General features: G+C 35.9%; 3 protein-coding genes across 3 annotated transcripts in view; 1 reads left to right on the forward strand and 2 right to left on the reverse strand.

The window, feature by feature from the left end:
* Positions 1–44: 44 nt before the first annotated feature.
* LOC135690451 (uncharacterized) lies at positions 45–8,614 on the reverse strand. The gene is made up of 2 exons (XM_065208016.2): positions 8,469–8,614; positions 45–2,260 (listed from the first exon to the last, which is right to left on the reverse strand). The coding sequence occupies exons 1-2, from the start codon at positions 8,545–8,547 to the stop codon at positions 1,128–1,130; spliced, it is 1,212 nt and encodes a 403-aa protein (XP_065064088.2). The 5' UTR covers positions 8,548–8,614; the 3' UTR covers positions 45–1,127.
* Positions 8,615–9,996: 1,382 nt separating this feature from the next.
* LOC135690424 (synaptotagmin-14) overlaps positions 9,997–27,054 on the forward strand; it is a 34,155-nt gene continuing 17,097 nt past the window's right edge. Inside the window, exon 1 of the mRNA XM_065207993.2 lies at positions 9,997–10,093. Within this exon, the coding sequence (XP_065064065.1) occupies positions 10,066–10,093 (28 nt within the window). The 5' untranslated portion in view covers positions 9,997–10,065. The remainder of the gene's footprint in view (positions 10,094–27,054) is intronic.
* Positions 14,134–20,670, reverse strand: LOC135690488 (uncharacterized). Its single transcript, XM_065208055.2, has 2 exons — positions 20,024–20,670; positions 14,134–16,677 (listed from the first exon to the last, which is right to left on the reverse strand). The coding sequence occupies exons 1-2, from the start codon at positions 20,025–20,027 to the stop codon at positions 15,704–15,706; spliced, it is 978 nt and encodes a 325-aa protein (XP_065064127.2). The 5' UTR covers positions 20,028–20,670; the 3' UTR covers positions 14,134–15,703.

A 27,054-nucleotide genomic window follows, 5' to 3' on the forward strand; every position in this document is an offset into this window, starting at 1 on the left:
TGCAAGTTTAAAATAGCAGGAAGGTAGAGAACAGTTCACAGAAATCCTTGGGAAATTATAAATTTTTACCAATACACATAAATACAAACTTAACATACTCATTTGAAACTTTTACTTATTGAAGCTAAGAATATCCGAAGTAAAACACAAAAATTCAAGTTACTTCCTAGAAAGATTACTTCCTCGAGCCCATCTCGTCTGATCTATTTTTCAATCTCGGAGTTCTCTGTACGAGTGCCAACTTACCAAAGTATAAACATCGTACTACAAAGGTGGAGAGAATATAGTAGCGAAAATTGTTTGACAAGAACACTACATAAGGTGCTTAGGCAAGGTATAAAAGAGTTGTAAATACGAAGATATATTTAAATATGTAATAGTTTAGTGTTTGCAACATTATTAGGAGCCAAGTGGTGCACACCAGCTAAAATAGAGAAGAGGCCTGGGTCCTGTATACTTTCTTGTGATTCGTAGATATTGGTAGAAGCCGGTATGAAATACTCAGTTTTGAAGCAGTGCTTTGATGCAAAAATTAATTTTTCTAAAACTTACACCTTGGTATGATATCTGGTAATTAATATCAACTCGACTCAAAGTCAAATTAATGGCAAGACCGTCTTTAAATAACAGCAGGCAGACCGACAATTTTGTGCATATTGAGGCTAACTGTTCTTTATTGTGTTGTGATACCGTAACCTCCTTTTCTCGCACAATATACACACCACATGGGCTTAAATAATATAAAGTTCTTTCGCTATATACTTATATAGCTGTTCATGAACAAAACTTTCCTTTTAATTTCAATTGGAATGAATTTTTGTAATATTTCAGCAAGAATTACTTTAAATATCCAGCTTTTAGTATCACGTGATGATTGGCCACGTCAACGGAATGACTGGTTATCGAGAAATGACATATAAGAATTCAAGTTCTCGCGAGCTTTGTTTCTAAGATTTCTTGTCAAACTCCTTTTCATTTCTGTGCAAGATGATACTGATACGGCATGAGCAAGCTATCAGGCTTAACATACCCTTCGATGCAGTTTTTTTAGAAGTAATCACGAAGCACCCAATGTGACAAAGACTCTTTCAAAAGATGATGCCATGTCTTCAGCTGATGTAGAAACATTAAACAATTTGTTTTGAACCTGAGTTAGGAATCGCCAAATCGAACCAGTCAACTTTCCACTCGTCAAGCGAATCTTCTTCCAGACGATCAAGATTAAAAACAGTCTCGCCAATAAACTTTTTCATCCCTGTTTTTCCTAACTTCCCATAGACTCTAAAACGGATACTTAACTGGAACAGAATTTGCACCGGAATGTCTTCTACTTTGAAAACTTCTTTAAATATAGGCGTCGAGGTTGGTTTAAATTTTGTCCTGAATTTGTGCTTTTTATGAGGCAGAAAAGTTACATGCGTTTGCCAGTAGGTTCGACCTTCACCTAGAGAGGTAAAATATTTCCCCTGTTTAACTGCTACTTCAACAGTACACGTTTCCTCGTCATATCTTGCAGCAAGCTGGATTTGTCCACCCTTGGTTTTGATTTCGCTTTTTGTAGATCTACTTAAAATGCTATTCGCACTTGCATAAGAACTTGCGTACGAGTCTTCTCTTGTTAAAGAGCGTATACTGCCATAGAAACTATCATTGGTAACCAGTGGATATTCTTCACAAGTATTATGCTGCTGTGTACTTGGTTGCCTTTTTGGCCTTTTGATTTTCCCTAATACCTTTTTGAATGAGAGAGAACTTCCTGGTTTAGTTGAAACAAAAGATGATGTTGTTACTGTATCATCTAAACTTTTTCTTTCTTCAAACGAGTCCGTAACTCCTGTATCTTCTTGCATTAATGCATTTTCTCTCGAAGAGCCTAAATCAGAAACAGACGGTATCTCTTCATGCCTTTCTTTTAAATCTGTGTTTTCGCTTCTGTCATCTTCAGCTTCTATGTCAGATCTATTGTCCTTCTTTTGACAAATGTTATTTTCAAATTCAAGATCCCCGACGTAAAAATCACCATCCTTATCTACTTGATAGAAGTCATCAGCAGATGCTTCATTTTGGATATCTTTACAGTTAATCTCCTCGTTCTGCAAAATATTCTCAAGACCCCCCTCCTCTTCGTCTTCTTTATTTCGAGATTCTTGGCATTTGAATAAATCCCGTTTCAGAGCAAGGTACAACAGCACAAGAAGAGCAGTGATCAGGAGAAGAGCCGATAGAAAGGCAATCGGAACTTTAAACTTCGTTGCAAAATCTAGCAAAAAAATGCATGAGCGACATTAACTAAAGAAACTGAGCTCCATGAGATTTTAGAAAAACGTAAACAAACTGCATTAAGAATTCAGAGTAGATTATTCCCCCATTTGTTATTAACTATAAATATCATGAAACATTAGAAATATAAACTAAGTAGCTTTCATTCTACACCAATCAGTGTATAAAATGTCAGATAACGTCCAAAGACTCAAATATCCAATTTATCATTATTATCAATGTTACAATACTGATGTGTTTTTGAGGATAATTAACTCTTCTGGTTGAATTGAGTATACTGCTTTTTCAGCACAATAATGAGTCAAACAAAGTCATGGTCAAAGTCAAACAAAACATGGGATTTTCCTTGAAGTCATACACAAATTCAAGAATTTCTTATCAAAAATGTATAAACTGACTTCCAGAACCAATGCCACAGGTAGTTTCAGCATATTCACCCCTTTTTCGCAACACAAAATTACCAATGCTGTTCGCATCATGTAGAGAGTTGCACCATATGCTACGAAGTCCTCATTTCCCGACCCTTGCTATGGTGTTAAGATAGGGATGGAGACGGTGGGTAATAACGCCACTTTTGCCCATCTTGTTTAAATACCTATGAAAAGCTTATGTTACAAATTCTAAAATACACCTATACACACATGTTGCAAACAAGGGGCATTCCTGTAATATAAGAAGGGCTTGGTTTTTAAATTCTTCAAAAATACTGTTGGCACCACCATGTCCCAACATATAACATATATACATGAAATATACCATTTTCATTTTTTATGGTTCTTTCCATTTTGCGCTTTCATGGAAGTTTCAAAGATATTATAGAGTTTTAATTGGAAGAATTCTGCATTTTCAATATCAGATTTCGCTTCAATGACATGATTTCAGCGTTTACAACTTTGCATAGTCGCAGAACCTATGCCATCTTTACGTCATCATAAACGAACTGTGAGCTCTCCGCGCATCGAATATTTCTGCGGACCCTTGTATTTTTGAAGGACACCAATTTTCCAAAACAACTTCTTGCTAGACGAATTCTTGGTACAAGATACCCCCTTGTTTAACGAGATCCTAGCTCATTCAAGGTCCCACTCTGGGTTCCTTGTGTGGAGAGCTCACGGTGACATTCTCTTCCTTTTTTACGTAATGTTTGTGATTTTTGTAAATTCTTTTATTTTTTTTCAAAGTATGTATAGTATTATTATATGTAATAGGTGCAGGGTTGGAATGTATTTTCATGCTCCCTGCACTATACTCTTGTAGGTTATTTGTTTTTAGTGTATTGTAACTGTTAATCGAATTTATATAAAAAAATCTGTAGAATTCTAAGCAAACAAAGCTTGAATACACTAATACACATCAAAAGCATCCGTCAAATTCGAAACGCATTGAAGCATTGAAAAAAAGGTAATTCACGCAGCCATAACTTCCTTTTCAACGTTAGCTTGATCCTTACTAGCGACAAATGCACAAGCACAAATGCAAGCGATGATCTAAGCGTCAGAGCAATGGCATTTGTGCTTTGAAAGTCCTTACTGGAAATAATAGCAACAATAACGTAAGACTAACGGAAGTTTTGGTATTCTTATGCTTGTGCTCATGTCTGTGTTCTAACCGTGCTCCTTGGTGCATAAGTCTCTTGTGTTTGTGTTTTTCCTTGTGTCGCTAGTTAGGACCAAGCTGGAATGTGGTCTATTCTTTAAAACAATAAGTGCATTAGATGGTTAATATCTCTTAAAAAGATGGTTAATAGATGCCAAATGCGATCAACAGAAAAACGCAATGTAACCATTTCAGTATTGTGTATGATTTTGAGATCCTGGACACCAGGGCATTTTTTAAGAATTTTCCACTAGTGGGGCATTTTAGAAAAGGGCATATAGATAAAGGCAGAATTTACAGATAAACAGGCTTTCAAAAATATTCTTAAAACATTGCTATAGACCATAGAACAAAATCACTGATCGCTAGTTTATAACTAAAAGTATCCATCTTTTCTGAAAAAATTCTTTACAAATTGACATCTGCTAAAAGTTTCAAAGTCTGGTTCTCGGTTTCTTCGTTCTTTTGCAGCAAGAAAATGAGCAACAGCAGCTCTTGGGTCATAATGAGCAGTTCCAATGCCATTCAACGCAGTGAATAAGCGAGAATTAGTTGTATCATCTGTCATTGATACTCTTGCATCACTGGCCACGATATTGTGATGCGAAACAATGTGTTCTGTTTGCATGGAATGTGGTGATAGACTCATAATGGCAGCAAATATTTTGTGCACAATTCCAGTCGTTATTGCTACTAACTTGCGCAAACGAACTGAAAGATTTGAACCGATATCATTGCCTTCTGGGAGAAATTCTACAACTTTGATTTTATCGCAACTGTCATCAGCAAACTTACCCTCATTGCCAGGGAAAAGGCGTTTTACGAAGGAAATACCTGCTTTTATAAAAACAGACAGTGAATTTGTGTTCAAAAGTTGCCTTATATCTTCCAATATTTTTTATCCTGTTCTGTGTGCAGGCGTCTTTCAAGAAATTCTGATGCAGCTTGAACCACTTCAGAAGAATGAATTGAAATTTGAAGCCTGTTCAATGAAGATTTCATCCACAAATATCTCAAATAAAGCAAAAAGTAAAAAAGTCACCAAATCATCAGGGCACTTAAGTGGTGGGGCAAACATGTTCCACTGGTAGGGCAATGAAAGGGGCTGGTGGGGAATTTCCCCACCACTTTATATGTTAAAAAATGCCCTGCTGGACATGAAATAATATAAAACGTTGGCCTAAAATCTAAAACTTATCTTGTAAAGTTGACATAATCATATTGAACTGATTCGATTTAATTCAAGTAACATAAATAGTACATTAGAAATCGTAAATGGTTTTAAAATAATCACAGCTAGTTCATCCAGAGATGCTGGAATGATCCAGAGACAAAAGGCAATTTAATCAATGTATGCATTTTAACAAATTCTTTTAGAAACGATACTTTTTCGATCTGCTCTAGGCCTCTTGCAACAGGGTGACCTCTGGATTTCTGGTAGTTGTTTACGACTTTTGCGTAACACGTTATGAAGAGAATAGAAGTTACAGTCAGTCAGAATATCATTGAAATGCCCCCTGATGATAAAAAAAGCCAATGTAAAAGTCACTTCTTTAAACCGGGCACTTTGTCTCCCTAGGGCAAGACTGCCAGTCATCCTACCCCAATACCTCCTCGCCAGCTCCACTTAGTTCAATTGTCTTCTCTAATATATTCAAGGTTAAAATTCCCTTTAAAATGTATAAACAAATAATCTGCCCAACATTCAATGCTACACTTATTAATATGGGTTGCAGATTTCGAAGAATGGGCATATGCAAATGAACTGAAGACGCTGACATGAACCACGATAGCTGCAACGTTGGAAGGTGATTTTAGGGTCAGAATTCTTTATGATTAAAATGTTTCGTTTCAATCCTCCTGTAAAAAGCTCTCTTGACACGCAAGATCTTTCCAACGAAATTCTTTACGTTCCTTAAGTAATCTTGTACCTTTGGAGAGCATAAGTTCTCTTTTTAATTGTTTATCTGTTCGTTCGTTGTACCTTAGCAACCATTTTATCATTTAGCAGTAATTTTAGGCTATCTACACGGGCGTAATTTTAATATCCTTGACTAGGCAAGAATAGCACAGTATCGAGAGGTGGAGGACTGCGTCGATTGGCAAAGTTTTTTGCCTATCTACATCAAAGATTTATATCTCCACGTGGTTGGTGAAATGGCTTTTTATAAACGAGATCAAATAAATACGCTCGTAATCAAAACATGGATCGCAAAATGTATTGGTTGAGATCATTTATTCATAATTTTTTTACCAGCATTACAAAAGCATTAAATCTGAACAGTTTCAAAGCCACCTGTTGGCCCTTCTATGTAAGAAATTTAATTTTTATGATTTGAATTCGATTTGAAATCACGACTGGAGGACAAGAACATCTTTATCTAGAAGATGCATACATCAAGCTTATTTTTCAGATGCCTCCTGACTGTGGTCGAATAACTTTGCCACCTATCGAAGCCGTGTACAAATAGCTTAATAAAATTGTAATCTCCCTACATCAGGAATTATTGATAACCTTGTGGTGGTCAAATTAGACGAGATTTTCCCCAACATTAAGGATTACATATAAGACGCAAGTAAAATCAACAAACTCTTTAGAAACAATACACACCTTTTATAAGAACATCGTCTACAAGAATATTAAGGCTCAAAATTGCGGAAAATTAAAGAATAATTCAAGAATAATCCAAGGCATCACCAAGAATTGAATTTTTTGTTTGCTTGTGTTTTTTGGAAAGCAAAACAAATGTAATATATGTCTTGAAAAAGACATATCCGGCCGTGGAGTCATTAACACGACTATAATGCGACTCAGTTACACTTGGTATCGCTTAAGGACAATTTAAGAAAAATAAAAAAATTAAGAATATTGAGGCTCAGCAAAAGTTAGGTATTCTCACTATACAAAAAGTGTGTAATTACTGAAAATGATCGCAGAATAAAGGTACAAGAGTACTCAATGTCAACACTTGAACAAGAGGTGTTCTTTCTTGTAATGCATGGGCCCACTATGATCGGCCATAGCATCACCCTGTAGGGGCGAGGGAAGGGATGTCTTTTGTTCTATGACAATGGGAAATGTGATGTCATCTTATTGAAACAATAGGCTTGCCCCCCTCCCCCAATATTTGACCAAGTGTCCGCCCCTGCACGAGCCTCTGTTTCGCTACTGCCTCACTTGAGAGATGCTATAACAGATAGCTACTCAAAAACAACCGCAAAACCGCAACATTTTGCAGATTCTAATTAGATTCAAGGAATAATAGTAACTACCATTTTGTTTTGTGGTCAAATCTACGATTTCATTTATGTGGAGAATGTTTTTAATCATCGAGTTATAAAATTACCTCTTAGTTCTATTAAGCTACTATTTTCACCATACTGTTGACAAAGCAGTCAAGTTTATTATAATTTTTATCTTATCTAGTGTTATTTTATTCTTCCTATAAAAATACATCAAACATTGTTTTTTATGAATTTTCGATGTAATCCAAACCCCTAAGTGAAATTGCCAAAACGCACATACATTCATGCCAATAAATTGAGGCAAAATATCTTATATCCAATATAAATACTTTCCCTTTTTGAAATCGTTTGATTTGACATTCGTTTTTCTTTTATTTGTCATTTTGATATCATTGAGCAATATATAACTTCCCCACTCATCTGGCACAACAGATGTCTCGTGCGCCCGTTTGGTGCAGGAGCATTCTTTGAAATGTCTTCCAGATGAAAAAGATAAAAGAAAAGGAAGATTTCTTTCAAACATGTTAATTCCTTTGGCATGTCTCAAGAAAGCTCATATTACGGGGTTATGTAAATGCAACTTGTTTGTACCGCCTTGTTGTACATGCCTCGCGGGACAAGGACTTTGGTCATCACGGGATGTATGGGCAGCTTGGAAAAATATTGCCAAGCTTGCTTTTGAAATACGCGATTGAAGTATTAATGCGTGTTTTGAAAGTGATTTATCCTTTTCCTATAATCAACACAGTTATTTTTTACCTTTATTACACTATCTTATGTTAAGTAGACACTCCTAAATTGAATCCAACTGAAAGAACATTCAGCCAGGTTAAGGAAAATCGATATAGATCAATACGAGTGATACGTGCTAGGGTGCATTTACAACTTAGGGATAGGACTGCTGTTATGGTTAGGAGTGGGCTCAGGGCTAGAGTTAGGGAGTAGGGTTGGGGCTAGGGTTGGGGTTAGGGCTAGGGTTAGAGCTAGGAGCACAGCTAGGGTAAGGAGTAGGGTTAGGGTTACGAAAACTTCTGCGCACTTTTAAATCATAACAAATAGGTTCTTTGCTGAAAGAAATTTGAATAAAATGTTATAAAAAGCTAACAGTATTTGCAAGTACAGTTAGTTGTCGCAATGAGAAATGGCAATTTATTTACAACACCTACTAAAAGCTCTTACGCTGAATCCTTAAGTAAAACATTCAACAGCTGTCATCATAGATATCAAGGCACAAGCAATTTTTCTTTCCAACGATACCTGCTGTTTTTCAAATAAGCAAAAATTTCGGTGCAAGACTCTGAATAGGCGTTTTAAAAAACAAATAAACGATAAGAAACGCAATTTACCTTCCGCCTTTTCAGCAAAAGACTGGTCATTCATAGATGCATTTCCTTCAAAATACTTCGATACTTCAACTTTCGGCATTGTAACAAGAGAGCCATTCGAAAATAGACAAACTAACCACGCTTTATATGAAATTCGATACGAGGCCCATTGTCTGATGTCGTTAAGCAATAGACGCTGAAAACCACAACAGGCGATGCGCAAATGAATGACACAACCTGTCGATATGAATAGAAATTTCTTATACATTGACGACAATCCACTAACATGTATCATAAGGTATAAAACCCTTCTTAAATTATAATTTCAAACTTAAAATTCACAATTTGGATTTTTTAGCTCTGGATGCAAATATATTTGGCTGAAATCCAAAAAGCAAAATGCCACGTTGGTTTCCAAACTATGAAGTGAGGTTTCGAAAGAAAGGTGAATTAATAAAAACTTGAATAGATAACTAATCTCATTAGGTGGGGAATGACAGCTATTAAAATTGATTAAAGGAAACCAAAGAAAATCTTGATGTCCCTTAACGTTGTAAAAATATTTGGTTACCTTATTCATGGTTTATATTTATTACATGTATCGAAAATTGTATCGTCCATTTATTAACAAAATACAATTTAAGTGCTTGTTTCTCTTCGTTATCTTAGGTTAGCATTTGGCAGGATTAAAACTTTGTTCTTATCAGTGTCAGATTTCTATTCCAAGATTTGTTTAAAGCTCGAGATATTTTTATACCCAGAGGGTCATTGCTTTTGGTTGGGGTTATCAGGCGGTAGAAATCAGCCGTCCCGCGCGATTCTCAGTGGAAATTTGCTGTTCCGGTCATTGTAAGCCAAAGTTCCGCGTCCCAAAATTGTTGATAGATGCTTCTGACCAGAAAGACGAAGATGTGACCTGGTCCTTTCTAACAAGGCAAAATGTGAAGAACCATATAATTTTGATGGCAGAGTCAAAGACTGAGAAAGCGCTCAACCTTTCACAGAAAACAAAAAAAACAACGCGGTGTTTGGATATGACAGATCTTTCCGGTTTTAATGTCGTTCTTTGCGGTCCATCACCGTATGAATGTCTTTTTTTCAGGTCTTTATTTTGGGAAATTTGTCTTGAATTACACTCTTTCTTAAAAGCCAATCAATTTTTGCCGAGCCACGGTGTCCTGTTTTTGGATAATTTGAAGCTCGGCTTTTCTTAATATAGTTCTTATTTCAACATTGGTTTTTCCAAGTTATTCTTACAAATTCCTTCTTTTTTCTATTTCCTTTTTTCTTCCGAAAGCTCAAATTTCTTTTTAAAAGAAAATTTCCTTCCAATTTCAAGCACTGATTCTATTCACAATTGTTTTGCCTCTTAGCACTTTGATTAGTACCGGTATCGCCGTTTTGAGCAAAAAACGTAGAAACAATCAATTTTCCATAGAGATATATGTATGTTAGGGCAGGCTGACAGAAATTAATAAAATCAACTCTTTGTTTCAAGCATACTACCTGCTCCTATTCTCTATTAGAATAGCAACTCTTCTGTATTCAGATGTGAGCAAGTGCCAGTCGAGATATGCAATGACAAACGTTGCTCGATGGAAGAAAATGCTATGGCCTAATGGACTTTGGTGTTTTCGCCAACGAAGGTGAGTTTTTCATGATTTGATAAAAATTGCAGTTTACCTTATTTAGGTATAGTATTTGGTGCAAAATATGAAGAATTGTAAAAAACTGATGCCCGATGATCGAATGAAAAGTAAAACTAGGAGTTAAACTTGGACCCGCCCTGTTCTATAAACCAAAACATATTAGATAATTTAAACATTTTTTTCGTTATACTATAGTCAGACGTACAGATTACCACTTTTGTGTATACATGCAAACACAAAACAACTAACTGATTTTCTTTGCAATCATGGAAAACCATACTTGATTAAAAATTATGAAATCCATTTTTGTCGAAGATAAATACTTTTAATCACCCTCAAGCAAATGGTTTGATATCTTTATGGCAAAGAGTCAACTGTAGGCATGCTGACTTGATTTTTTGCTTAAGTAGCAAAGCATTAAGTACTTAAACAATTAAATACGGGCTTTTTGTTGCAAATGAGAGTTAAGATGATGCAAAGCCACCTTAGCCGAAATGTAATACCACTACTAAAGAGAATCCTTGGAATTAATTTTACAAATTCATCATAATCAGCATTCTAATAAAATGTTTCCTGCGTAAATCACACAGAAAGTGCAATTCACTCCAGAGAATGTCTCAATATGACTAAAACATGGAGAAAAATTATCTCAAGACCATAAATCAATAATTACACCGAATTTTCCTACACCACAGTCTTTAAAGCTTTTGTAAATAAAAACATAAATACTTTTTTAAAATGAATTCAAAATGCTTTCTGAATTGCAATTTTCTCAATTTAATGACATTTTGATGGAAACTTCCTGTTTGGTTGAAATTTGTGTTTAGTTGTTTCAGGTTGCGACAAGCTATCAATTGCGGCTTGCCTAAATTAGCTACGACCATGGAAAATGGATATTGAAATATTCATTTTCCATGGTCGTAGCTAATTTAGGCAAGCCACAATTCATAGCTTGCCGCAACTTAAAACAACTAAACATAAATTTGCATAAAACGGTCACAATAAGCTCCTACACAGTGGTGAGACAAATGAACTGTGCTCCACATTTTTGCGTAGCTTTTAGCTAACAACTCTGCAATATGTGCAATAATGTTTATTAATCGAATTTCTATCAATTCAAAAATAACTTTTTTGAATACGTTTCGCCATCAACAATGATCCTAGTACTTTAAGAGACACCCTATAAACATGTCAAACCTTTTACAGTAATCATTGTTTGTTAAGATGTGAATTGTTCGGGAGACGATCCAGCATTTGTTCAAAGGTCCGTTTGCTTTCAAAATTTTGCATTAAGCCTTGGCCAAACGATTCGATTATTCGCTCAATTTTTCTCTCGACATTTGATTTCAAAATTGAGCGAAATCGAGCATGGATGGCCAAACGATTCGATTTTCATTCGACATACATTTTTAACTAACATTTTTTTATCACGATCAAACTTTGCTCGGCATCATTCGACATCACTCGAAATGACGCGACTGGCTCGACAAGATGGCCAAACGACTCGATTTTCTATTCGACTTCTTGTTGAGTAAAAAAATCGAGTGAAAAATCGAGCTGTTTGGCCGGGGCTTTATTTGGACATGCGCAGTTAAAATCGCTTATCGCTTATCATAGTGGTAGGAGCATTAGTTGCTCTTTCGGGAACCAAGCAGTTCTGTATAGAAAAGGAAGGTGTCATCTGTCATGAAATAAATGAGAATGAAACTCTGGGCCCTGGGTCAGGACGAAAGATAAATAGTAAAGCATGCCTTCGGGTAGACGCTTCTAGGCCCTTCTAGGGGTTAGGTGGAATGCTCCCCAGGAATTTTTTTAAATGAGGATTGCTAAAATTGCTCTGGTGGCTTTTCTGGTTGCTAAAGTTGCTACGGTGGCTAAACTGTTCTGGTGACAGTGGCGAAGATAGAGGGGGGTAAGAAGTTTCCGTAGCCTTAACCGACCCTAACCCTCCCCCTGTAGATCTGTTATTTTTTGGAAAACTTTTGGTCTTGTCGGTACTTTAACACGATTGTCTATATTTATTCAATTGCCTTGTTTTGATAGGAAAGAATTTAAAGCTAAATAAACATGAGAATATCTGAATATATCAAAAGATTTACTTATTTAAGTTCACATGTCATTATGTTATGCTAAAATTTATGAAAAAAGTATAAATGCTTGTTAGATTTGTGTTGGAAAATCTAAGTTTCTCGCCCCTCCTATGAATTTTCCAATCTAGGCCATTGTCTGGTGGCTTTCACTTCTGTTTGCTATTCGATATAATTTGAGCATAACTGATAACTTAACACAACAATGCATAAAAATGAAAATTTCCTATAAATTTTAAAAGTTATAGAAAATGAAAAATGTTAATTCGTTAACTAAATTCGATCACAGTCGACACAATTTTGCAAATATTCAGAAGCTTTTCAACTTCTTTAGCCCAAGCCCACAAAGGTGAGAAACTCTTGAAATATCTTGAACACTCAGGCAGTCAAAGACTCAAACTGCTTCTACCTCACTTCATTCATAGACTTTTGTCATTATTGTCTCTGTTAATGACAGTTTGTGGCAATGAAGAGGCTGGATTATCATTTTAAATTTTTTTTTTAATGCTTTGTTATTTATGGGCCCTTATACCCAAGGGCCTCCGGGTCAGTGACCCCTCTGACACCCTCTCCTCAGCACTGATGATGTGATATGGTGCGAAGGCCCATGAGATGTGAATTTTGTCCACCAGCTCTCGCCCAAATGCGTTTGTGCAAATTTCCCCGGTGGTTCAGGAAAATGGATGAATTAATAGCCCTAAATTTAGACTCGGCTCCACAACAAAGATGTCATTACCTTTATCTACCCTGGGTACCAGACTCACTATATCCTTTATCTTGCCATATTATGACCTTTATCTTGCCATGTCATGACCTTGATCAAGTCAGGCGATGCTTTGACAAGACCTTGATCTCTATTTTTCATGCCTTTCATGATTCTGCCATGGGCATGGCATAAAGAAAAGTTATTTCCTTATGTCAATTTAGCTGCAATGATTGTCGAATGTCTTGAAACACTGAATTTTTGAATGATTTATTCTGCAGCCTCCTCTACCCGTTGAACTAAAACTGTTTTATACAATGGTTCAATGTTTGCTGTGGTTCCGTGGATTCATTTCAGATAGTTACCTGATTTCTCTCTACTACTGGTATTTTTTGGGGGGGGGGGGGGTGGGCTCGCTGTTGGTCTCTTCTACCGGAACCAGTTGGTTTCTCATAACACCACTTGAGTAAAAGGGCATTCCATAATCTTTGCATGGAATTTTACTTCGGCAAATCAATGCCAACTGGATTGAACTAGCAACCCCCTTTTCCTTGATGTCGCTCGAGAGAAGTAGAGAACAGCCATGCCCAAGCGCAATGCCGAAACAGTGGACGATTTTAGAGGAAATTTTAGCTATTGAAATATTTTTACGATATTTATTCTTAAGTCAAAACATTGCAAAAGTAATTTTACAATAGGTCTCTCGTCTCAGAATAAAAGTTTTACAAGCGGTAAATCAAAACAAATACAGAATTCATTGTTCGGTTATCAGTTACAAAGGAATAGCAACTTTGAGATAAAACATTGGCATAAATAGCATCCAGCGTGACTCTCAGTAGCTGAAAAAACGAAGAATTTCATCGAAAAATATATCAAACAAAAGTGCTTGAACGCTCGCATTCGAGAAAAAAGTACCATGTTTAAATAAAAAGGTCATGGTATGGTCGTGTTATGAGTTTCGTGGTATGATCACTGGTAGCATGTGGCCTTTTGCTCGATTTTTTCCATCATTTTTTTGCTTCCAAGGTACCTAGGCTTCTTATTTGCTATCATTCCTACCTCACAGTCACAGTGGACAGCCATCATTGAAAGAAAATCCATAAACTTTTTTGAGCTCAAAGTGCTGGCGTGCAAGACGGATGGACCCGATCAAAATGTAAAAGTTTTGCAAAGAACAACCAATGGGACTTTGAAAACTACAAAAAAATGTAACACTTTTCCTTTTCAAAATTTCAAAAAAATAAAAGTTGAATTTACAACATTTTATATCAGAACATTCATTTACTACAAAATAAACACCAATCAAAAATAGACAGAATAAATAATCCTAATATCTAATTTCAAATTAAAACTAAAATATTAAAAGAATTGTATTGATCGTCAGTTAGATGAAGCTTCGAAGGATTCACAAAGCGTAAGTGCAAATTAAAACAGTAAAAAGGATACCAACTACGGCAGCTATAAATAACAGGATAGGATGTCTCATTTTTAGAGCCACTGGTTCAAAAACTCACCAAAAAAACTGTGCAATGATGAATCAAAATAAATTTATACATCATGAACAAGGTTTCAATCAGTGGCGGCGCCAACTATTACAGAGTGGGAGGGTAATAGGCGTGGCCAGTGTGACCACACCCATTTTGCCTCGTTCCAGTGATTCGTCCCTTTCCTTGGGAAATTCGATCTACCCCTACCCAGCGCTTTTTAATCCACTTTTAGAAGAAATATATAGACCATATATAGACCCCCATACCACCCCTTGGCGCCGCCACTGGTTTCAATATGCAAGGAAATTCACTTTACATGGTCATACAGCAGACATTTCTCGTTACGAAGGATGAAGGATCACTTGAAGTAAAATTTTTGTTTAGAGAATGACTTTAAACTACTTTGGGTTTTATTTTAAAATGCTCCAGCCTGTTAGAATTCTTTTTGGCAGGAACAAAGATTCAGGCAACGTTTGGGGAAGAGTTACACAAAGCGTTCGCTTGCAAGACCATTTGCTTGATTTTTAAAAACATAAGCCCAGTTTCGACTTAGATAGAATGACAAATTAATCACCATAACAGGAATTATAAGATTAAGAATGATGTTATCTTTTCTGCTTCAACCGCCAGCTACAATATGTAAATAGGATAAACTTGAAACAACAGCGGCCTAAACTTGATTTAAATACGTCCTCATTTTGTTTACAAAACCAAGAAACGGCTAGTTGTTCACTGCTAATTCTAAAGTAAATACGAATTTTTTAATTTATTGATATTAACAATACAAATCTACAAAATTACGAAAAAATTCCGAAGGACTTCAAACAAGCCTAACACATTGAGGAGTGTTTGTTTCAAATCTATCCAAAAACAAAAATGGAACGGCGCTTACTTTTTACAAGTCAGGCTTGCATTGGAAAATAATACAAATGCATTCACCCCCCTCGATTCCCGAGGTCTCTAGTTCTTACCGAAAATTATTCTTATTCCATGGTTTATTTTATGGTAAACTTAAGATGCTTCAACTTCTCACTGATAAACACAGTTATAAAGAAATTTGAATTCAAAGAAACAAGAAAAGCTAATTTCTTAAAAAATATCGAAGAATGTCTTTCTGAGCATATCCGCACATAAACACAATTTGTAATAGTTTTTCTACTTCTTTTCCGGAATGGATTGCAAAACTTGAGTGAAATCCTTTTTTGAGATCGATTCAATAAATAACCCTTTCACGAAAACCGAATTCCGTATAGACAGATGCATAACAACAGGTATAAAACAGTTATAAGATCTAGCCTAAATAGAAATCATGTTAGTCAACAACAAATTACTACACCAATTTACCACCTGGTCCTGTTTTCCCTCGTTTCAAGATATGCCATTCAGTCTTCTTACCTTGGGCACCTTGCATTAAGTCTAAATCAACTATGCTTTCACCTGCAAGTTTTTTCTTTCCTGTCTTTCCCAGTCTTCCATAAACTCTGAACCTAACAGCAAGCTGACTTAGAGCTTGTTCAGCTATTTCATCGACTTCAAATGTTTGATTAAACATGGGCGTTGATGTGGATTTGTACTTGGTTTTGAAGCGATGTTTTTTGAAAGGCAAAAATGTTACATGAACTTGCCAATAAACTTTCTCCTTTCCTGTATGCAATAAGCAATCTGCCTGTTTAACACCAACAATCAATGTCCAGTTTCTTTTGTCATATTCCAAGGAAACTTGCAAACGACCTGGTGACACCTCTGGTCCGAATTCTTCAATATTCTCTGAAACAACTGACACCCCTGATAGAAAACTCTCCATTGAATCGGACCTTTGCATTGCACCATAGCCTTGCTCATCAGCAGAGGTGAGTGGAAAATTTTCAGGGGCAGCTTTTGAAGAAACACCACCAAATCTTACCTTTCCTATAGGCTTCGTGATCTTTTTAAAAACTGACTTGAATGAAGATGCCCTCTTTGGAGGCTTTTCTGCGCGGAATGAAGATTCAGTCACAATAATTTCTGGCACCAACAATTTTTCACTGTCCTCTGTGTTTTGCTCTTCTTTAACATCTTCAGTCTTCTCGGGATGTTCATCATTTTTTGGGTCTGCCACTATAACACCATTTATGGGCTCTTTACCTGTCTTTTCACCCTCTGTTTCTTCATCTACAAGCTCTTCCTCTTCATCATTATTTTTTGAACCTCCATGACAATTACATAAGTCTTTCTTAAGGGCAAAGTAGATACCAACCAAAAGTCCAACAATTGCAGCCAGAGCAATGAGAAAGATAACAGCTGCTTTTACCTCAGTTGCAATTGCTATGGGGAAATTGATAAAAAATTATAGTTACAAACAATCTTTTTATGGTACAGAATTCAAAAATAGATTTGAAATAAAACAAACATTTTGAAAGATACGAAAGCTTTTGTCTGCTACTCTTCAGTGTATAGAGCATTTTAACAAAGATAAAAACTCTATGCTGTGACTAAACAAGGGATTCCTCTATCAGGCAGGATTGAAAACCATAATGGCAACATTTTTTGGATTATTTGTAGAGCCTGATTGTTGTTCCTTCTAACAGTTTTGGACTCAATAGGCAAGTGGCATCGAGTCCAAAACTGCTATATGCAAGTCTTGAATAAGTATAAATCCCACATTTATCACGAAAAAGCTTTAGCAAAGCAGCTGTTTATGGGGGTTAATAGTACTTTTGGACCTGTTGTCAGTTAGATGTGCAAAGTAATCACTGAAACATCAATTTGCAAACTACCGAAAGCACTTCTTTGAGATTTTCAGCACTTGTCGAATAAGAGTGATAGAAGAAAGCAGAAACTAATCAACAATTGTTAAAGGTTCATTGACTCATGGTTGAAAAAGTGTACATGGAACATATCCAGCTTCACGTGGATTTTTTTTTATGTCAGCCTGGTCCTTTTACCATGGAAATAAATCCTCGAAATGCAAATGAACTTCTTCCATTGAATGTCTCCAACTGACCATGGATTCATTTAAAAACAAAAAAATAAATGTGTGCAGGGTTGCCATTTGGGATCATTCAATCCCAGATTTCACAGAACTGGGACTATGGAAAAGTTGTTGGGTTCAGAAATTGTAATCTGGGATTTGAAGTAAAAATTGGAATTTTTCCAGGATTATTGGACAAGAATGGATAATTTGCTATAATTGGTCCATGGATTCTCAAATTGACTATTATGTAACCCCTTAAGCACTGCCAAGAACAATGTAGTGAGACACAAATATAAAAAATGATTGACTTGAATTTGAAATTTTGTGTATTTTATAGTTTGTTTCATGATTTGTTGAAATTTTGAAGTGATTCCTTTTGTCATTATATAAATATGAGTAATTTACTTTTCCTTTTGTTTTAATTTTTCATTAATTTTAAAGGACAAGTGTTGTAAAGATTTTTCAGTTTCTGAAAGCATGTTGAAAAAATTAAATTATGAGTCCATGTACACAAAAGATGATAGAAAGGAAGACTGTGATTTTGCAGTTTTAGATTCTTATTCAAGTTAAAAAATTGTTTTCATGCTTTTATACTGTATACGACTTACATCCTGATTATTTTTTATGCAATTTCATTCCTTTGGCAACTAACTCGACTATTTATGTCAAATCAAGCAACCATATCATTGAATAATGCATAGTTTGTTGCACAGGAAATATTGAAGGCAAAGCTGTGGAGGAAAATCTATACCTTTCTATTACCTCTACGGAGGAATCTACTTTTGAAAAATTTGGGATTGATTTGGGATTGAGTTTTAAACAAGGGTTTTATATGGAATAATGAACTTTTGTTTGTCTACTCTTTGACTTTGCAGCAGGGAATGGCCAGGGATGCAAATTAGAAAGGATTGGTAATGATACTATCACATGCATTGAAAAAGGGCCCATGTAAAGGTTTAGATGTACGCTTATGTTGATCATGTCACTAAAAGATTCTCAGAGAACAAAATCAGAAGTTTAGAAGATGTTCCAGATTTTATTTATCAATCCTCTTGACCCTTATGAAGACAGGGATTTTATAATTAATAAATTTAAGTTGTCAGAAAAGTCTTTTGGGGACAATTGTATGACATTAAAAAAAATATTCACAAGGGCATTTTCACAACCTTATTTGCTTTGAATTATTAATAAGCCTAAGAAAATTTCCAGTGAAGTTATTGCTATCTTTAGAATTCAAAAAGGCCAATTTTGATGCACCTGTGACATCTTACTTGAGAGAAGCATGTAATTGACCTCATTTTTGTCATTTTTCATTGTCAATGTCATTTTTGACGTATCTTTGACCTCATTATGACAAAAATAAATTGTGTTACTAAATGACTATATCTTTATAGGTACAACAAAATAATCATTTCATCAAACTTAAATAAAAAAATAACGAAAAACCAAATAAGTGCAATAGTAAAGAGAGTCAGGCCCACTCAAAATGCCCTGTGAAAAAGAGACCTAAAACATTGTTAGAAACATGAAATAAGTGTGTAATTTTTATAGTCAACTATCTCGTTATCTTTCTGAAGAACATTGTAAGAGTTGGCTCTATTTTGTTGTAGCTTTGGATGCACTTCCTTTTAGCATCATTTCTTATTATCTAATGTGTCAAAGACTGTATGCTCATGAAAGTGAATCGAGATAGCAGTAGGACTAGACTAGGATGAATCAATTAAACAGCCATATTGTTGTTTATTGGCTTCCTAGGAGGCCAAAAAACCCAATGAAGATGATGTCATGAACTTGCATATCTAATTGACCTATTTCAAACCACAACAGTCAAGGGTCCTGAGTTCAAGCCTCGCTTGGGTTGGTTATTTTCCTGCACTCTCTACTAACAACTGGGTATATACTAAGCATAGGTAAAAAGCATTAGTATGTTCTAAAATGTTTGCGTCTTATTAAAACCTGTTCATTTTATGTATCTGCTTAGATTGGTTTGGGGGGGGCAAGTTTTTTCCTGACAACCCCCTCCCAAAAAGATTTAACTTACGCCCATTGAAATAACTTATCAACAGTTAAACTTTACTAGAGTGTGCTTTGAAATAAGACACTCTGATCTTTTTGTAGAAAAAATCATCGAAAAAGCAAAAAAGATCTTATTGATTGTTGTCGAAATATAACACCAACATTCAGTTCATAGTTTGCCAATTTGCTAGATATTACAGTATTACTGCAATATCATATCATATAAAACCTATCAAAGTGCCAATACAAGGGTTTCTAAACAAAAAAATGATCCTTTTTGTCAGTTCAGTAGCTTTGAGAAAAGTGGTCAAACCACTGTTCAAGTTCTATAAATTATCTGTTGATCACGGTCGATCTAGATATTGCCAATTCATTAAGGCCATTAGTTTCCAAATTGCGGCAAGGTAAGGGAAATTGAGCAAACAGTTGCATTTAAGCATAGATGTTATGACAAAATTGCTTCCTATTTATCTTTTTACCAACAGCCTCTACCTAATAAACTTATGTGTTATCGGATTTCTTTAAAAAGTCCAAAATATGCAATTTAGGCCTGTTCGTTTTTGTTGATGGCTAGGCCATCCATTACAGTCGCTGTTTTCTTGTGGCTGTTAAGCGAATTTATAAAGACTGATGTTCTTATGGTAATATTTCGCAAAACCTTATCAATCTTGTAAAACTCACCCATCTTTTCTTAGGCTTTTCTGCAAGACGAACCGATCTTTCTCTTAATTTGCTGCCTCCATCCGCCCTTTTGTTTCTCCCATGCTCGATATCAAACCCACCCTCGTCTGATCACGCTGTTTATAAATTATAGAATAACACAGGCAACTGTTCATGCAAACACATCCAAGTAGTTTTTATAGTTCTTTGTTGTGGTGTGTTTTTTTCAAGGCGACTGTTTGGTTAAAAGTCGCAAAATACATTCACACACCACCCGAAGAAGGGGTGGAGCCGGTAGCCTAGTAGCAATAATGAGAAATTGAATTAATGAGACAAACGTTATTGAACAAAAGCTTTGAGTGGTGATCAGTGTTGTAAATTTGTGGTATGCGATTAGACCCGCTTGTCTTTACCAACTGGTATTCTGTATCTCGTTATGATTGACACGCAAATTTTAACAGTGGGGGTACCGACGCACAGGTTTGTCATGAAAAGCTACAAAAACGAATCAAATATCCGTAAGACATTATCCACAAATAAATTGTTGTACCAACATTGTTGGACGTTGTTTTATGACCCGGCAAAAAGAATCAAACAATTGTCAAAACATCTGTGCTGGTGATCACTGATCAGTGGTGGTGATCAAGCGCTGCCGCACAGCTTCCTAAGGTTACTGCGTTTTATTTGCCGAATTTAAACCTTCTGCGCTCGCGTGAGTAAAACAAATATGCTCATGGAAGTGAATCTTTTGAAGGGGGCCCAAACGAAACGAAAGCAACATTGTTGATGGAAATCAAATTTCGTAAAACATCGTAAAACATCGTAAAACGTCGTAAAATCTCGTCAAGCATTGTAAAACATGGTGGCCAAACGAATGGATGATATTTAAAGGGCCTCTCCAGCCAAATTTTGCACTTGCATTTCGTGGGCTAATCTAAAGGAGTTGAACATGCTGATTACGAATTCGTTATTTGTTTTTCGATATTTTTTACAGTTTGTGAGATATAAGCTCTTGCATTTCGAAAATTGAATTGAATTAACCGACAAAAAGTTTTCGGTTTGTTGACACTGAGACGCAATTTTGACGTCAGTGACGCAATCGCCTCAAACCGAATCGAACGACGGCGATTCGCAAATTGAACACTGCAAGTGATGGTAATCTCAGTTCTGTTCCACCGGCTTTTAGTTTGAGCATTCCAGATATCAATTCTGAAGCCTTCAGCTGTTCATCGTTTCTGGAGAACAACTGAAGTGTCAATTTCGATTAATTATACGCGAGGAAAGAGCTGGAACAGGAAGCCGCAGCTTTGTGGGCCTACACTGGTGATCAAAACAAAGTCGTGACACAGCATGGACACATTCCGACCCGCAAACTTTGAATGATTGTAAACATTTAATATTTTTCGATCCTAAAAAGCTCCTGCTGTAGATTTAGATGCAGTTATCAACTCGTGACCATGACTCCTTCACGATTCGGTGGAAGAAATACGAAATGGCGAACGAGAGCCGCACACTGTGACGTCAGAATGTCACCAAACTGATTCGGCTTTTGTCGTTGTTTTCTCCGAAAGGTGAAACTTTGAAGCCTTATAACTTCTAGGCTAATTTGAATTTTGCAAAAACAAGTTCTTTGCCATAATACATGCACCAGATGCTAACTTTTTAGTCAATAAAATAAAATATTTTCTTGGCTGGAGAGGCCCTTTAATGCTGATGTATTCTTTTGGCCAGGGCTTTAGTAGATTTTTGCTTTATATTTATCTCAATCTTTCAACTTCTTGTACATTCAAGTTGTATTTAATGAAGACTAGTGTATTTAATTAATTGATGTTGTGAACAATCTTCTACATCTACTGTGTATCAGTTATCACGAAATCTCCGAAAAGCGATGGAAAGATAATAAGCAATAATTGACTCCACCAAAGGAAGATTTTCCAAACTCCCTTCCTCGGGCTATTGTTTTTTACCAACAAGGAAGCATGACTGTCTGCAACAATGTAAGACAAACTTAAATCGTCAGAAAAATAAGAAAATTCACCGCTTTGCCGCAACGCAATTATCAATTCGCCGAAGAAGCAATTCTGAATGCTTCTTGGCGTTTCCCACCATAAATTTCCAGGCTAGCCGCAGATAACGCAAAACGCTGTCTCGATATGTAAACACTTTTATGTTCTTTTACATCCTAAATTTGAGAAAGGTTGTTCAGATTGTGCAGCTATCTGTATTTATTTCATCCAGGCTTCGAATTTTCTTGTGCCAGAGAAAAGAGGAATTCATTGCATGATAACCCAAAAACGTATTCTTTACAACAACGCTGACACTTCTGTCCTAACCTTTCGCTTTTCCCTGCATCCAACAACTTTGACAAACGAGGAAGACTCCAACTGAGCTTCCATATCTTGCTAGTGATACTCTATGTACATCTGTCATCATATCCAGGAAACGAGTACTAGGCATTTTCCTGGCATCCTGGATCAATTTCAGCATTAGCCACCACCCACCCCTTGAATCAATAATATGATCTGTGGTCCCTGAATAGCAGCTTGTGTCACAGTGACAAAATCCGTCTAAAGAGAACTCCATAGAATGCAGTATGAATAATATGTGACAACCAAAACATATAAGACTACGTATGTGGTTCCCATCCGCTAAAAGCCCATATTCATCAAACTTACGAAGAAAAAAACAAATTACCCGAATCAGGCTTTTCTTTCAATAAAGGGCAATCGCCCCTCAAGCCCAATTAGCCTTCATTGTTTTTACAGTTAGGCTATTGATTGTTTTAAATATGTACGTTGCGTGTGGTACTTCATCCAAAATAACGAAAATGTAGTTAGCAAATTAATTGAGTACCAGAATGAAAGTATAATAGTTTGATTGATAGAGACACGGCGTTTCGAGCATGTACTCGTTATCAGGTGGCTAGAAAGAAACGAGCCGAGCAAAGAGAAGGCGAGATTCGATAAATTGTAGAAAAGAATGCGAGATGCGATGCAACCGATAAAATAGAATAGGGGAATAGGAGGAAAGTAAGAAAGAGTAGGAAATAGATAGAAAAGTAAATTATTGAAGGAATATAAAATGTTTAACCATTAGGATAAAGAGTTTTTAGGCTAAAAATTAAACGTTTCTCCAAAGTCTTCAGTTTAGTGGTGTCTTGCGGTGCATGCAATAAGCCAAGGACTTATTATTTAGGATTGAAGATCAGGGTTGCCAGATGCTTGGGATGGTTGGCAGCCAAATATTTTACGCGTGACGGCCAAATTCGGCCAGCCAAACAAAATATACAAAAAGGCTACATTTTGGCTAAATCTTTAGAGTAATAGTGTAATCAAAATTGGCTTTGTTTGTTACAAAAGCTCCAACTTGCTTTCAATTTCAATTTTCTGTTATCTTTTACTTTGTTTCTTGCTTCGCTATTTGCAATTTTGAGATTGTTTTAATAAAATGTTGAATATTTTCTGTGCAAAATTGTCGTTTTATTTGTATTTTTTGTGGCTTTCAACATGCGGCATTAGAAATAGAAATCGAATTAGAAATGTGTTTTTGTTGGTACCCACCAAATAATTCAGTTTTATGGGGATTATTGTCAAACGTATCAAGCTGAAGAACAGCCCAAAATTCAAATTTTCACGGCAGATGGGTATTCTGACATCTAGGCGTTGCCAGCGGATAAAAAGTTCCTGGATTAAGAATACATATTCTTCGCTCTGCGATCGCTTCGCAGCAACAACAATGCCTGCATAACTCTTGGAACACCAACGGCATTGTCGCTCTTCCCCTCTCCCCTTTCAGACAATATTGTATTATTCTCTGTAAAGTGGCGGACTGGCTCCGAATTTTCAACATGCCACAAAGAACTCGAGGGGTCTTGGTGGGAGTAGCCAGAAAATTAAGGGTGTGGCCAAGTGAGAATTTATTATAATCGATCGATTTTTAAACAACATAACCTGTGTATAGTACTTGTTCACTGACAAATAAGCACTAATCAGTTAAATCAAAATCTCAACATTAAACAACAAAAATTCTTTCATCAGTTTTTTCTTTACAAAAGTAACTTTGCCATTCCCTAATTGCTATGGGCCAGGCATCTATAACTTTTTCAATTTTTAAACCCTTCAAAGTCTTTTTTCGATAGGATAAACGAAACATGTAATTGTGCAACTATGATGGCAATTTAGGCATTGTTTTGGGGGATAGAGGTGAATTGAAAATAGATCGAGAATTGACTGTAGCTGCTTGGATGTTATAAGTATTTTTAACAAGCGCGTGGTGGTTCAGTTCATGATTTGGGCCTCAGCATTTCAAAAAGTTTTCTCCAATAAATCTTGAGCTTCATACAGCAGTCTCGTAATGAAGTTGCCGCTACTTCAGTTTGAAGTTTTTTGTAGAGGCGAGTAGGCTCATTCTTTATATCCATTCATTCATGTTATCTGAATGCGTGATTTATGACATTCAAAGCCCAATTTTTTATGTCTCCTTTTTTCAAAAAATTAGCAAGGGAAATAAGTAAAAAGCTTGCGGGGCTCTTGCTCTGTGTGATTATTGACATACGTGGCTAGAAAACTTCCTTGCTAAGTCCCGGATTATATCACGAGTTTTTGCTTCTTGTCGTTCACTATCATTGCTCATAGAAATACAGGCATAAGATTAGTCTCTCCCTTCAATTGGTAGGTTACCTAGGGTGAAGTGGAGAATAAGTATCAATCAAGAATACGTTATTGGCTGTTCCTGAAATCTTCTGACTTTATCAAGAGTAGTTGCAAAGGACTTAGAGCAAATTTGGGATAGACAAACAATTTGTAAAAGTAGAGCAATCTCTGTAATAGGGCTTATTTTTCACTGCTTTTATGTCATTAGAAGTTGAAATCAGACCGGAGAATTTGATGCATCAGCATCGGGTTTAAAAGGAGTTGCCTTGCAACAGCCAATGATTGAAACTTGCAAGATTATGATAACTTTTGTAATTCTGAGCTTCAACCTTCAAAGGTTTGTTAAATTCAGTGAAGTTGCTATATTACTGGCATAGGCTGTTAAAATCAAATTATTAGACTAATAAATAGACTAAAAAAAAATATTTCTGTCATAATTTTTTTCGTACACACAAACGAAGCAACCCGAAATGAGACAACCGTTGGAAGGTGCAGCTTAGCACCAGGACAGAACAAAAACACGAGGCTCATTAAAAATAACAATCAAGTTTGGTAATCGACATTCCAATGATGTACAAACTTGACTAGGCTATGTTGAGTATTTAAAGTTATATCTACGACATAGATTAACGACTATACCATATTTTCATGCTAACTGATTTGAACGTTTTGAGAGGAGCTCGTCTCATTTTCAACTAAATAAAGAAATGATGGAATGACTTCAACAGTTGCTAAATTAACGGAGACCAGTTTCAAGTTGTAACTTTAGTGGGATCATCGGGGCAATCTAGAACATCCAATGGGGCGATTAAAAAATTATAAAAGTGTATTTAGTATTTGCTAATCATGACCATATGCAGAAATTGATAATTTTACGATGTTGCTTTTATGACAAAAGTTAGGAAAAACACCGAGTATCAAATGCACAATAACAGAGAAACAAAGTATTACTGGCATATTCAATGCCGCTTTTTCTGCTCCACTTTTACTGTCAGTGTCTTTTAACTAATTTGAAGAAGTTTTCTCTCTGAAAATTTATTTCCTGAATAGAAAAACTTCTGATTTAAACGCTATTAATTACCATTGAAAAGCAAAATGGTAAATAGCTGTTATATGCGCACATAGACCACTTAAATTGAAATTGTAGCAAAATTTGATTTCATTTTGGCGGAACAGAGCAGCTGTTTAAGGTGTCTAGTTTTCATTATCAATATAGATACAATTTCAAGTTAGGCTCAGTTTTATGAATTGTGTATGATCTCAGTAATCAAAGAAAGAATAGCTGAAGATATAACGGATCTCCATCCATCAAATCCAAAATGTTTTCTGTCAAACCTAAATATGCGGGTCGGGGATGGGCCTTGTTGATTTTTCGTATACACGATGACGTCAAAATTATATGATTATATTGGTTGTTACCTTCCACCCAGTTGTTGTGTTTACATCGGTCGTTACCAGGCGCCTGTTTATAACGCCTGCTGACAACTGCTATAAGAATATAGCACTTCTCTTTGAAAGCTGCTTAGCTATGCTACTGCAGCTTGTTTCTTCAATGATAACCATCCGCACAAAGAGGCTACATAAGTTGTTTTGAAGTTTACTCTAATTAAAATTGGTGAAAATCTACCAAATACAATTAATTAATGTGTATGAGGTCTCGAAACTACTTTGTCAGATAAAGGCTTTTCTAGTGCTTGAACATTGGTGCCTGTTTGGGTATAATGTTTAGATGATGGGAAAGCATTTTTATTGCAGATACTTGAGCTTTGATCATTTCATTCTAGTGTCTGACATTTTACATTGCAGTAATAGAACAATAGAATCATATCTTTCAAATGTATAAAAGTAATATCATACAATTGAGATTAAACAACAAATGTTTCAACTTGTATGAAGTCAGTTTGTAAAAGAAAAATATTTCATTGCGAGTTACATTTGAGATGATCAGCACCTTTTGATGTCAAAATTTCACGCCTGACGGGACAAACGGTTTTAACAATCCCTATAGTGTTATCTCACTGTGTCTTCAAGACAGAATAGGAGCCTTTTGCAATGATATATCTTGGGCAGAACATCATTTTGTAACCAGAATCCATATGTAAAAAAGCTGGAGACTTTCAGTAGTGTCACTATATGTGGAAGGCAGTTTGCGAAAGATTGTAAATCCATCGTTTGTTAAAAGAGGTTGAATGATTAGGGAAGATAAGCATTGGCACGACTCATCAAGGTTAAAGCACGCATTCTTACTGCACTGAAGTACGTTCATAGTCTCACAACCATCTAAGGAACCTTTTTAATTCATCTTGAACACAAAAACTGCTGTAACTCTCTGTGTGTTATGAATTAGAGTAAACGTTCTGTTCTTTGAAACGGCTGTGAATGTGAAGTATGCTGATTTTG

Source organism: Rhopilema esculentum, chromosome 10, assembly GCF_057945365.1.
Source record: "Rhopilema esculentum isolate cy_ngs chromosome 10, ASM5794536v1, whole genome shotgun sequence".
In the NCBI taxonomy this organism is placed as follows: domain Eukaryota; kingdom Metazoa; phylum Cnidaria; class Scyphozoa; order Rhizostomeae; family Rhizostomatidae; genus Rhopilema; species Rhopilema esculentum.